This window comes from Cyanistes caeruleus, chromosome 13, assembly GCF_971803275.1.
Source record: "Cyanistes caeruleus chromosome 13, bCyaCae1.hap1.1, whole genome shotgun sequence".
NCBI classification, from domain to species: Eukaryota; Metazoa; Chordata; class Aves; order Passeriformes; family Paridae; genus Cyanistes; species Cyanistes caeruleus.
Window position 1 is genome coordinate 20102706 of NC_141713.1, and position 13307 is coordinate 20116012.

Here is a 13307-nt window from a genome sequence, read left to right on the forward strand (position 1 = left end):
TCCGGCTTCCGAGGGAACGCGAGGCCGGCCGGCTGGACGTGGTGTAGCCAATGGGCCTGGCCATCCTCGGGGAGCTGCCCCAGGGATGAAAACCAAGCCATGGCTCCGGCTCTCCAGAGGAGCTCGTGTGCCATAGTCCCTCGCCTCCCCAAAGAGAGCTGGGGGTGTCGCAGCTGTTGCCGGGCAGGGCCGGTGGGCATCGCACATTGTGTATGGCTGGGCGGGTGTGTGAAGTGGTGGAATCATAGAACAGAATCATGGAATATCCTGTCCACAAGGATCATCGAGACTGGCTCCTGGCCCTGCACAGAACAACCCAGCAATCCCAGCTGCACCTGAGCTGGTTGTCCAAACACTCCTGGAGTTCTGGCAGCCTTGGAGCCATGTCTACTGCCCTGTGGAGCCTGTTCTGGTGGCACACTACCTCCTGAGTGAAGAACCCTTTCTTAAAATCCAGTAGTCTAATCTATTTTAACCCCCCCCTTGCACAGCTTCACGCTGGTCCCTCAGCTCCTGTCGCTGGTCACCAGAGACTGATCCGTGCTGCCTCTCCTTTTCCCCTCGTGAGAAAGCTGCAGACCCCAGTGAAGTCTCAGTCCAGGCTATCCTTATGAGATCCTGACAAACACAAGTGTCTCCAGTTAAACTCAGGGAACAGCACTGACCTTCCTGCCTTCATTGTAGTGAAGTGGCTCACCAAACAGAGCGAGGGGCCCTCTGGGCTCTGTGCTCGGGTGCCTTATCTTATTGCCAAAAAGGCATTTCTACACTGTAGATAGGGGCTGAGCAGCAATGAGATCAACATTCCTGGGTCAGGAATGGCCACCGGCACACGGTCTGGGGTAGGAATAAGGCTTTGTTCGCAGGCAGAAGGTATGATAAATATGCTGTCAGCTGTGCCTGACTGAGGTTAGCAAACACAGAATTACAGTGTGATGTGCCAGCAGTGCCCAAGGTATCGGTGATTGTGTGAAGCATTCAAAAAAGCCTTGAAATTGCTTTGAATTCACTGGGAATGCTGTTCAGTCTATGAGCTCTCCAAATGAGTGTGCCTCTTCCTTGCTGATAGTTTATAAATAATCCATTTCCAGTGTGTCAAGCATTGATGCCTCAAGGAGTCAGACATTCATAAAAATAAACACAGGATCAAAAGGGATGAAAAGTGCTGTTTGGAAGTCAGGAATTAAAACTGGGGTAATGCCAAAATGAAGTTGCCTAAATTCAGTTCCTTTGTGGTGGTATTGTGTCATGCTGGGGTATGAGCTAATTGCAGACTGGTCGCACACTGTGATATCTTCAGCACCACCAAATGCCCACACAGGGCCCACAGCCTGTGGCCTCAGGTCATACCGTGAACTGGAAATCTCCTAACTGAGCCAAGTGACTCTGTTCTGTGGACTACAAGCAGATAGAGCTTTAATAAAGAAGTTATTGAGGTGTTTGGGTTGCCTACAGCTTAACTTTTATTTTCCTTGACTACGCTCAAATCACAGCTTTAATCAGTTTAACCATAAAGGAAGGTTCATCTATCTTGCAAATAATTCCTTCAGTGTTCCCAGCTGGATTCCCAAAGTTTCCTCTGTTGAGGACAGCATGGAACAATGTAGCACCCATGCAGACAGTGCATTTGGTGTCTTCTGGCTGTACCCCCAGTTGAAGCTGTGGCTCAGGCCTGCTAAACCTGGCCCTTGGCTGCAGAGCTCTGAGCCCTGAATCTCTTGAACTTGTTGACCTAATGCTGCTGTGGCTGCACCCCAATTTCCATCCATGAGTGCCCAGTTCTGGCAAAGGGACTCTGTGCTGCCCCACTTAAATCAACAGCACATTCAATATCCACAAAATCTCCAGTCATTTTTCCAACCACTTATGTACATGATTGTCAAAGCCTGTGGCAAGGCAATTTCATTTTGTTTCTTAACTCCACTGTCTGCCCCTTCTGTTGTAAGAAGCAGTGACTAAATAATTGCTAAATGGCAAAATTGACCTTTCTATGAGTTCATGGCAATTTTTAGGTTCACTAATGAGTTAGGGAGGAGACGTGTAAAAGTCTGGTTCCCTGCAGGACCCTACAAGTGCTGAAGACTTGAGCCAGGATTTTTGGAAACTGTTTTCTAAGATGCAGGGCAAGGGCTTGAATTAAGTGGGGCTTTTTGTGTTGCAATTAAATAATGTATCATAACAACTTTGGAAAGCAAGTGAGTGGAATGGTGTAGCAAGGAGACTTTTGGAAAGAAATTATGACTTTAATTAAATCCAGGAACATCTGGAGAGAGTTTGCCTGGGAGAACTTGAAAAGCTCGATGAGCAACATGCATAACAGCAGATAACACTGAGCAGCTCTCTTTAACACAGAATGGGTTTGGATTTGCTGGGTTTGAAGCTAACAAAGGCAATGGGACAGGTGATACAGACACAGCATTGCTGTGGGAGGCTACTGTAGTGGTTAGAAAAGAAAAATGGATATTCTGATCCAAAGAAAATGTGGATCTTTTCAGGTTTCTCTGTTTCTGTCTTTATATGTGTATATATTTGTTTAACCAAAATATTTGCTTGTTCTGTCACCGCTTCTTAAAGCAGTAGAAAGCGTAGTGACATGGTAGAGGTACACAAAGACATGGAGATACCTTTAAGAAAAGAAAGTGAGGCTGGAAATCCTTGCTTCTGGGGTGACTTATGAACACATTCTGCTCTGCGGTTCCCAGCACAGGAATGGAGATGTTGGAAGAGGAGACACCAAGATTGTCAGAGGGATGGAGCACCTCTGCTGTGAGCAAAGTCTGGAATTGTTCATCCTGGAGAAGCTTTTGGGTAACCTAATTATGGCCTTCCAGTACCTGAAGGCAGCCTAAAAGAAGGATGGAGAGAGACTCTTTACAAGGGCCTGGAGTGACAGGACAAGGGGGAATGGCTTCCAACTGCCAGAGGGCAGGGCTAGTCGGGCTGTTAGGATGAAATTTTTCCCTCTGAGGGTGGCACAGGATGCCCAGAGAAGCTGTGATTGCCCCATCTCTGGAAGTGTCCCAGACCAGCTTGAATGGGGTTTGGAGCAACCTGGGATGGTGTAAGGTGTCCTTGCCCATGTAGGTGATGGAACGAGATGAGCTTTTGAGGTCCCATCCAACCCAAACCATTCTGTCTCAAGGGAAGTTTGGATGGTCTTACTTGGTGTCCCTAAACCTGTTGGAGGAAAGGGATTGCATATAAATTGAAGGATATGAATTTGGTAACCAGAACATTATTTTTCTGGGTTTTAACTTGTAGAATTTTTCAGAGGTGGTGCTAAGGGGGCCAAAAGAATAGAGGTGTTGAGAATGGCCACAGATAGAACATCATCCTTTTATTAAAAAGAGTATTCAGGGTATTTACTCTTTGGAGCTAGCACCCTTTGGAACTAGTCTTTTGTAACGATTTTCCCTGTGAGCAAACAGCTCGGTGTCTTTCCTTCATTGGTCTTTTAACATAGCTGATATTGGATGATGTGAGGAGCAGCTTATGGCCACAGTGGTGACTTCCCCTCTGCTCTGGCTGCTTTTTTGTCTGACAGGACTTTTTTTTTTTTGTTTATTTGTTTTTTGAGTTTTTTTTTTTTAAACAAACCTGTTAGGCGTCAGAGCACTTAACTATAATTATTTCATGAAGTGAGAGGAGGTGCTGTCAGTCCTGTCCAGGGTCTACCTTTGCTGCATTCATGGGCCACAACTCTCAAGACATGTTTTTAGGTGTCCTTTTTGTAAGAATTACTGACTCTGGAGAGTGTATTGTGCAGAGAGATACAATTTTATATAAAACCTTCATCCGATTGCTAGGCAAATCTCTGCTGGAAGTGCTCTGCGCCTCTTACCTCATGCAGGTGTCTGCTCCACAGTCTCATTAGAGCATTGCTTCCTTGCTGAAATATCCTGCTGTCATAGCTACATCACATACAGATATTTATAGAGTGTAGTGACATTGCCTCTGATCTTTTCTTGGATAACTCTGCTCAGGGTGGCAGTTGAGCTCAGGGCCTTGCCACCTGGCTCTTCTGGCTGGAAACCACTGCCAATCTCGTCCCTCTTGCTTTGCACATAATATCAAATGAAGGAGCAAGATCTGTTGCTATAATAAAGTGTGCCGGAAACTGAGGAGCACTTGGTTCCTAAAAAGCAGGTTTACTTCGGTCGAGGTCCTTCTTTAGCAGCTGGGCAGCTGTAACGTCCAATGGGACTTCGCTTTTGGCGAGGAGTGGTGTAACCCCCTGCTCAGATGCCAGCTGAAGCACCTGAGAGCACTCAGTCAGTTTGATCTGTGGGATAGAAGTGTCCCAAACTCTGGAAGGAGGGACAGCCAGTACCCACTGGAAAGGCAAAGCTAAAGGCATCAATGACTCATCTCCACACCCTGTGACCCATAGGACAGAGGCATCTATTTCCCATTGCTGTAGTGACTTGCACAGGGGTGCCTGGTTTGTGTCGGGCTCCTCGGTAGTTGTGCACTCTGAATAACAGTCCTCAAGAATTCCAGAGGGAGATTTTTTTTTGGCTCCCTTTCTGTAGCTTCCTGTCCATATGTCCGTATCCCCTAGAAAGCCAAGTGAAACTGAATGTGTAGGCTGATGAGCTGATGCCCTTCAAGGCCACTTAAGAAACAGAGTATATCAGATGTGAACACTGTGCTTTTCTCAGGAAACATCATAAGAGGAGATGCTTCCCAGGCCAGGGATACCGTTGTGTGCAGGGGAGAGTGTGGTCATCTCCAAACAAGGCACCTCTCATGCCCCAGCAGAGGCAGTTGCCAGGAGATGGAATTAAAATCTGCTCTACCCTTGCTCTCTTTTGATGAGGGGAGGAAAATCTTGAGTGAATGAGGTTCTTATCTCACACTGACTCAGTCTCACACTTCACAGCATCACCTGGTCCAAGAAGAGGATGGTGGAAGGGCTGTTACAGGAAATTCTATTTTCATTTTTTACTTTGTGTCATGAGCTGCCAGGAGGATGTCACATTTCCTGGGCATCTCATTGTCCAATATTTACTTGGCCTTTATTTTTTTCCATTTCTCATTCCTTGGTATGTTTCTAAGTTTAATTTGGACCATAGAGGTAGCAATAATTCAGAGATAAAATACACAAATCTGATCCATCTACAGAGGCTGATACAGGAATGTGTAACTTACTTTGTTGTTTTCTACCTTCTCTGTTAATGAAATCTAGCCTGAATTGTTACACTCAAGTCTGTGTTCATCTCAACAAAAAGTAAATTACTTGCAGAAAAAATTGCCACATTTCTGCATCTCTGATATCGATTGGGTCTGTGACCTTGACAAGCAAAGACTCAATACATCTGTTTTCCAGTCTGTGAAATAACAGTGTGTCTCGTACAGCAAGACAGCACTCAGAGCTGCTTTATTACGGGCCTGCTGATAGTTCCTGCCATGGTATATGAACAGCAGCACACTGGTTCTGTGTGTGCAGGGAGTGCTTGATAAGGAGTGGGACACATGGCAGGAAAGCAGCTGTGAGCACAACCATGCATACATGAAAGCCTCAGTATTTGCCTTTAAATGTTGAAAAGGGTTCACCACTGACAGCTGAGGTGGGATTCTGAGTGGCTTGTATTTGTCTCAAGTAGTATTAACCTTGAAGGCAGGCAAGTTCATAGGAAACCTTGTACTTGTAAGTCTGCATGTTCAAAACACGCCCAGTAATACCACAGATCATAGAGCCAGGAGGGGGAATATCTGTAGGAAAGTGCCAGTCCCTCTGTCCAGCTCCTGGGATAGACAGGCTGCCCAGCTCTCCATGGGCTTCCCCAGGAGCTTTGGTGCAATGCTGATTCCCTCAAAACATGACTTGGAAGTATCAGCTTTGCTGTCATGGACACGTTTTGCTGTTTTTTTCCTTCACTGGATGGGTTGTGTGGGTCAATTTTCATGCTGTGGAAGAGCACTGAAAAATACTGATCACTGCTGCAGCTCAAGCAGCTTGAGTTCAGATGCTTGTCCATATGAGGATGGAGCCACTGTCAAGCCTATCTCAGGGTGTCCTGAGCTCTTGTTCACTTCCATGTGAGAAATGAACCGGAAAGAGATTTCTTTATCTCAGTGATAAGAAATACTGAAAGAGAGTAATTTCATGGATGATTGCATGAGAGGGTTAAAAAAGGTGCCAGACTGAAAATCTATGTTTTCCAAGCAGTTAACTTTTTAGTGCCAGTGGATGCCAGCACAGACCATCAACCTGAGTGGTTAAAAAAAATTAGTGGTGTTGACAGTTCTGCCTCCTGCCCTTGCAACACTGAAATTTGGCAAGTGCGTGAAAAATGAGGAAGGCTCTCTTCACTTACAAAGAAAATCATGAGTAGTTGAAGTACTAAAGCCTTTAAGAGGATGATAAATGGCCAAAGGAGTTTGGAAGCATATGATAAAATGAAGTTTAACAAAGAATTGAGACTGGTAGAAGGGATGTGTTGGACAGGTCTAATGCTATGGTCCAGTGCTTAAGAACAGTTCTGTATTTTCAGAACTAGCTGATAAAAAGCTGAGCTTCTCTTCATCAATAGGAGGTGCCTGAGGAGACTTCATCCCAGTGGTGCTGGACATGCCTGGAGCAGACCTTTCTGAAGTCCACTTCTCCAATAGGAGAGGTTATACTTGAGGCCTTGATTCACTACTTTCGATGTGTTCCTCAGGATAACATAAGCATTTGCCTTTATCCAGTAAATGTAATGGCCCTGAGCTTGCTCAGGGGAGACACGTCCACTGCTGATGCTGCATCTCATTACCAGAGCCTTGTGTTGTGTGTTGCCACTAAGTCCCTGTGGAGCACAGACAACCCAGTCCCAGAGAGGATCAGAGCAAGCACACTGAAGCATCTAGTGTCCTGCTCAGGAGCCCCATGTTTCCAGCAGGGTAGATTGAGTTCTGATGTAGCTGTGCTGTCACAGCTCTACATGGAAATTCTGGAACATAATTGAAATGAAGCACCAGCTGCCTGCGTGCAGGGCTGTGCTGGATGCAGGATCCACAATTTGATCATTGCTCTCTAGGGTTTAAATCTCTAGTCTGAAAAGCAAATTTAGCATATTGAGGTTAAACTTCAATTAATACATGATGGCCTTTTTCTTCTGATAATATCAAGAGACCCTCAAGAGATCCTCAGTTCAGTGTTCAGCACTGTCTCAGGATGTGCAGTGAATAAAGCCCATGTTGTCTTAATACTGGGGATTAAAAAAAAAAAAAAAGCAGTGTCAGTGCTTACTGTTTGATCACATCCATGAGCACAATGGGTTCATGGCATAAGCAGTCTTTGTTCTGACTCTTGCAATTTTCTTTATGTCCAAGCCAAGATACATCCCTGTTTATTTTATGCAAGAAATCATGATTAAAACCACACTACTGCCTACACTAGCATTCTAGCTAGCAAGGATTTTGGGAACTTCCCTTTAAGAAGGTCTTTATTATTTCTGGAGGGTAAAAAGATGCTTTTCCTTTGCAGTGGTAAGCAAAATGTTTTGAGACAAGTTAAACCCACGAGTTACATTTCCAGACAGATGGAGGTGCCTGGGGGCAGCCTAGAGCACAGGGATACAGCTGCCCCTGGGATCACTTGGGGTGGATGTGCTTGGGAGGAGTGTGGGAGGAGGAACCTGGATCCCCAGGGGGTCAGGACAGGGTGAGAGCAGCACCAGGTGTGATTTGAGCTCTAGACGCTCTGAGGGTGTCTGTGAGTGTTGAGGACAAAGTGAGGTGCTGCTCAGTAAGGCAGATAACACAGAGCTGTGCCTGGCACTGCCAGAAAGGACATGGAGCTCACACGGATGTTGCAAGGGGAGGAAAGACACAGCTCCTCTGTCTGGCTTCTCCCATGGACCAGCACAGCAGATGAAAGATGGATCAGGTGAGTGAGTGATCCTCAGTCTGTTACTGTGAACATTTGATTTTCCCAGCTGGATCACTCCCAACCTGCACATCCTTTGGCTGCATGACTAGCAATTGGCACTGGGAATGGAGCAGAATTCTGTGGCTGGGGGTGGAGAGGGTGAAGCTGTTGCCAAAAGGCCTAGTGCCACCCATGTTTGTTGGGTTAAAGCTGCTCCTGAGCAGCAGTCCAAAACTTCTGCTGTCTTTGCTCTCCGTGAAGAAGAGTCAGTGAGCCCTTCAGGTTTTTCTTCTCAAAGAAAATATGCAATTATTTGTGTGAAGTGTCAGGACTTCAAGCTGAGCTACTTTTTTCCTTAGTGTTCACATGGAGGTTCTGCCTCCACAGGTGGAATGTACAGTTGGCAGGAGCAGTTTTCAGAGTCTCTCTGTGGTCATTTTTAGGGCAAGACTTGGAGTCCTGCTGGCTTCCACATGACTGGGACTCACCCATTTGGGTAGGAGACCTGAAGAGGTGCACTTTCAGGTGGCCCTCCATGTGATTCTTTCTGCTGTCTTCTGTAGCATCATCCTAGAGCACTGGAGTTTGGTGGTTCACTGGTCTTCAGAACAGAGGCTGAGAAGGTTTGATCTCTCTGCATGTAGGGATGTGGCAGTCTGGCTTGGTACATCCCAGAGGGGATGCCCACGCTGGGGTCATTTCCAAGGCTATATGGTGAGGTTGTTGCATAGGTGTAACATGTACCTCAGTGCAATTAAATCACTGAGCTTGCATGCTGCTGAGTAGCTTGTCCCTGTCTAAAAATTTTAGACTTTTGATTGCCATGTGAGTGAGCTCAAGGCTTGAGGAACTGTTCCTGACTGCTGCAGGTCAGGCACAGAGGTTGTTTCCTACAGCCTGCAAGGGGCTGCTGCCACAGTCCGGCAATGTGGCCCTTTGACTAGGACATGAGTCCCTGAAGACACTCCTTTGGGAGAGCTGGTGGCCACTGGTAAGTAGCTCATCAAGATGTCTTGTGCAGGACTTGGTGTTTGATTTTGTTCCCTGAATTGGTTAATGCTACTACATGCTCCCACAGAGAAAACGAAACATGTAGATTCTTCTAAAGTCTACTTCTGTTATGTTATTTTAATGTTTTGCCAGACTTTAGTGATTTGATTGGCAAGCTGGAAAGCAATGTGATCAGAGTTTTCAGCTTCTCCCAGGAGCTGTGCTTGGAAGCACAGAGGGCACGCAGCTCAGGCCACCTGCTTGCCAGCAGAGAATTGGGTTGGTCTCGTCCATACTCCCGCCTGCGTTTAACCGGACGTCTCCTGTGGTGGAGTTGCCTGCTTTAAGCACAATGCTGCAGATGGTGCATGGAAGGCTCAAGGTGCTGCTTCTTGGAAACCTACTTGTATAAATGTCCTGACATTGATTCCCTGTGGTTAACGACCATTTCATTTTTACAGCCTTTGATTTCAATTGACAATGTGGCTTGCTTGTCCTGGCAGGCAGCCTAAGGCAGCTGTACCTTCTTTTAATAGGAACTCTGACCTCTGCAAAATGACTCATCATTAATATGTCTCTGTAACAATTTGTTTATTTCAGCTCCTTTCCGTGCTTCTCTCTCTAATGTTTTTTATGCCATTTTTTGCTTAGCTTATCAAGCAGCAGATTCTCTCCCTCCAATTTAGGAAGGTAAAACTACATTGCATTAAACTGCTCTGACCAAACATTTTCTTGAATCTGTCTGCATGTGATTAATGTGTAGTGCTTTGGTACTAATTAATTAATCAGTCGAGAGCCCTGAAGTGATCTAACAGCCTCATTCTGCATGATTTGATCCCTAATACTTGCTTGAACTGCAGGAAGAAAAGTGAATGCTCATCATAATACCTGTATTAAGGAGCAAGAAATATTCCTTTCTTAGCCGAAGGATGGGTGTTCAGCTACTTCTTTATATTAAAGTGAGACTTCCATACAGAGACATTAAAAATTAGATGTGACTGCCTTGAGACATCCAGAGAAAAAAATTTCTTCCCCCTGCGATTGTTGTGAGGATCCTTATTCACTTGGACTCTGCCCCAAAATGCACCTGTACAGTTGTACTTTGCCTTTGGCAAAAGAACACATTTGGAAATCAGTCGGCATTTCTGGTTTACTGGAGTGGCAGGTAGAAGAATGGTACTGTGGAGGGAAAGGCCTCTCCAGAACACTTCTATAAATCTGGGATTTCTAACCGAAAAGTCAGAAAATCATGACAAGAGGAACATACTCCTGAAATCTCCTTTTCCAGCAGGCTTTTGTATGGAAATCCCTCTTTAATTGAAAAGGCTACTGAATTGCCAGAGGTCTCTTCTAGGCTCCAGGGCTTTTTCTGCCCCAAAGATGCAGCTTCAGGAGGGCCCAAATAAAAAGTGGTTAGTGTTTTGTGTCCAGTTCCTCGAATACTCTGAATTACTGGTTTAGAAAGCAATTTGAATTGGACAAGCCTCCTTGCAGCTGGAGTGAGTCAGCTGAGAGCCCCACAGTGCCAGAGCCTTCAAATCCTGCTGTGACCAACACAATGGTTTCTTTGAAAGACTCAATAGACCTTCCAGGCTTCCTGCCAATTGTCATTGGGCAAGTTTCTGATTCATCTGCCAAGCCTGTGGAGCCCCCAGCTTCCGACTGCAGCTGCTTTCCAAAGCCATTCAGTAGCCTTTGCTGTATGTGTTTCACCTTGTTGTGGGATTTGCACTGAGTGGACCAGACTTATTCCTGGTGCTGCCTGCTGGTGCCGGTGCCACGGTGCTGGGACTAAACTGGGTCCCAAGATCCATTATGTGTGTGTGCATCACTTGATGATAAGATGCTGATCCGGTTGCTCTCCTGCTGGGGTATGAAATGTTGGTTGTTGCTTGGGAAATTCCTTTATATGGATCTGAAAGGCATTTACTGGTATGGGGTGGGGGATCTGTATTGAAGGGATTATCAAAACCCTACCAGTAACTGCCTTGTACTGGATTGTCTGCCTTGCTCTGTGGAAATGGGCATTTTTTCCCTGGGATTGGAATTTGGAAAGGTTGCTCTGGTTTGAAATGGCTTTTAACTCCCACAGCCCTTTCCTGGCCCCACAGCTGAGTGAAGAGTTGCTTGCCAGGGCCAGTGTCCTATTAACCATTGATTTCCACAGAAAAGAGTCTGAGCTGTGGAATCTGTTATTTTTATCCCATCCCACACATGTTTAGAAAGTGACCATGCTTATAAACCTCATTCAGTAGGTGAATCAGGTTTGCATCATCCTATCCTGACCCTCATCCAACACAGGGTACCTGGGAGCTGGGTGAGGTTCCTGCTGCATCCCTGTGGGTTGTTACTCAGGGATTCATCTCCCTGCATCTCTTACTAACCCATTCTAGCAGGAAGGCAGAGGGAAAGTAATGACACTGCAGCCTCCAGGTAAGTTTTCAGAGTGGATGAAACAGGCAGTTGCTGTGGCTGTAGCTCTCCTGATACCTCCAACCATATGTGCTTAGTCCCTGTCAGTGCACCTGTCCTTGCTGGGTCATGTAAATGTGGGGTTTTTTGGTTTGCCCTGAACCAGCTTGCTTCCTTAGCAGGTAGAGCACTAGTGGCACCAGCACCAGCACCAGCATCCTGCCTGTGAGGTGGGGCTGCTTGTGAGGCTGGGGTCCTCCTCATGGAGCCCTCACCACACACTCTGAATCCTTCTGCAAATGGTGAAGCTGTGTCACGAGTGGTTTGGGCATTTGTTCCACCCCTTGCATTTTTCTGGAAGCTGATCAGTTGTTTAAGGAATGTCTTTCACTGCTGAAAATGATATAAATAGAGCTGTCAACTACCGGTTCTCATGCAGTATTAGCTGTTTCTCCCAATGTCTTTTCACTTGAGACCTTGGGGTCCCCTCTCCTATAATAAATGTGTAGAGTTTTATTTGCAGACGGAAAAATGAAATCAGAAGCTCTTCCCTTCCAAGAGCCTCAGCATTATCTGAATTAAAACCCGATTTGGAATTAAATAATTTCCCTTTATTTAAGAAAGCTCAGATTTTCTGGGACCTCTCTCAGTGATCTCGCAGCAGGGTTGGCAGTGCTGGATGAATATGGTGATTTATTGCACTCGTTGAACAGTGCTGAAGTACCTGGAGAATCCATGGTCTGCTTTTGAGCATTATAGATTGCACTGTTAGGATTGTTCTGGCTATTTCAGAGTCCCAGCACAAACATCGAGGTTAGAGCCTGAACTGGAGCAGGAAGTGTGGGTGCCTACCTGCAACAGTAAGGGGTTAAACAGGGAATTCCTTCCCAGCTAATTTCCTGGCTTCAGAAAGCTGCTAGCCAGACTCAAGTCTTCTTCAGTAAGCTGTCCCACAACTGGCAGCTTATCTTCATTCTAAGAGGGCTGCTGTGTTCAGGAGACATGTTCAATTCACACTTGGCCTGAAATGACAGAAATTCTTCACAATTAAAAGTAAATCTCAGTGAACAGAATAACTTTAGAAACATTAATGGTTCAGAACTGGGAATTGACTTTGTTAGGCGGCGCTCTAAGCTTGCTGGCTGGCCAGAGAAATGTTTTATTATAATCAAGAGCTAAAATGGGTCCTCATTCATCCAGTGGGTCAACATTCATTGCCCCAATAGCCATAACGGCTAAGACAAATGGAATGGCTCCCAAATGTCACTGTAAATTGACAGTCATCTTAGGAGAGAGAAATCAATCAAATGCCCTGACACTGAACTGGACTTGTGAGCAAGTGTAGGGATGATGGGAGGGAAGAGGGCATGGGTAACAAGGACACAGGCTGCTGAGGTAAGACACAAGGTGGACCCTTTGATTTTTCTGGTGCTTTTATCTCTAAGAAATGCTTCTTGAATCTTCCAGGAGCACCTTCTGCGCAATCATTTCTCAGCTGACGGAGGAAACACAGCCACTATTTGAAACCACTATCAAATCCCGTGCTGTGTCCGAGGACTCTGATGCTAAATTCACGTGCATAGTGACAGGTAACAGTGTCTTCAGTGAATAACCTGGCCCTGCCTCACCTGCTGGAATTGTGCCAGTTAAACTCTGCAGCAAGTGATAACAAGCCCACTGTTGTCAGAATGCCAAGCAGAGGTTCAGCAATTGCATGGTAATTTCAGCTTCAATTTAGGGGAGGTGGGAAACACCTGAGAGTGTAAAGAGGCAAAGGCATAAGCTAACATCTCAAACAAGGCAAATAAGACCAGAAAATGGGATATGCTGGTTACTGCTTGGACCAGCTACATTTTATTGTCCTAATCTCTGCTTCTCTAATCCTGTACTCCATAACTCAGGAATGTGCAATTTTGAAGACTAAGGCTGTTGTGCTGGAACCAACACTGCTGGCTATAGATGGTTAGAGCACAACTGCATTTGTATCAGTGATAAACTTCTGTGTCTGTTGACATCTGAAATAAAAGCTGGTCATTGTCCAGTGAGGTAA

General features: G+C 45.7%; 1 protein-coding gene across 3 annotated transcripts in view; it reads left to right on the forward strand.

The window, feature by feature from the left end:
* Positions 1–13307, forward strand: part of ALPK3 (alpha kinase 3) — a 38441-nt gene that overhangs the window by 5859 nt on the left and 19275 nt on the right. For 2 of the 3 annotated variants that reach the window (XR_015275663.1, XM_086848561.1), the window contains exons 2-3: positions 9497–9535; positions 12725–12846. Coding sequence is in view for 2 of the 3 variants with exons in the window: in XM_086848561.1 (XP_086704687.1) it covers positions 9497–9535; positions 12725–12846 (161 nt within the window). In the remaining variant the exon portion in view is untranslated. The remainder of the gene's footprint in view (positions 1–9496; positions 9536–12724; positions 12847–13307) is intronic. The other variant, XM_086848562.1, reaches the window with a different exon arrangement.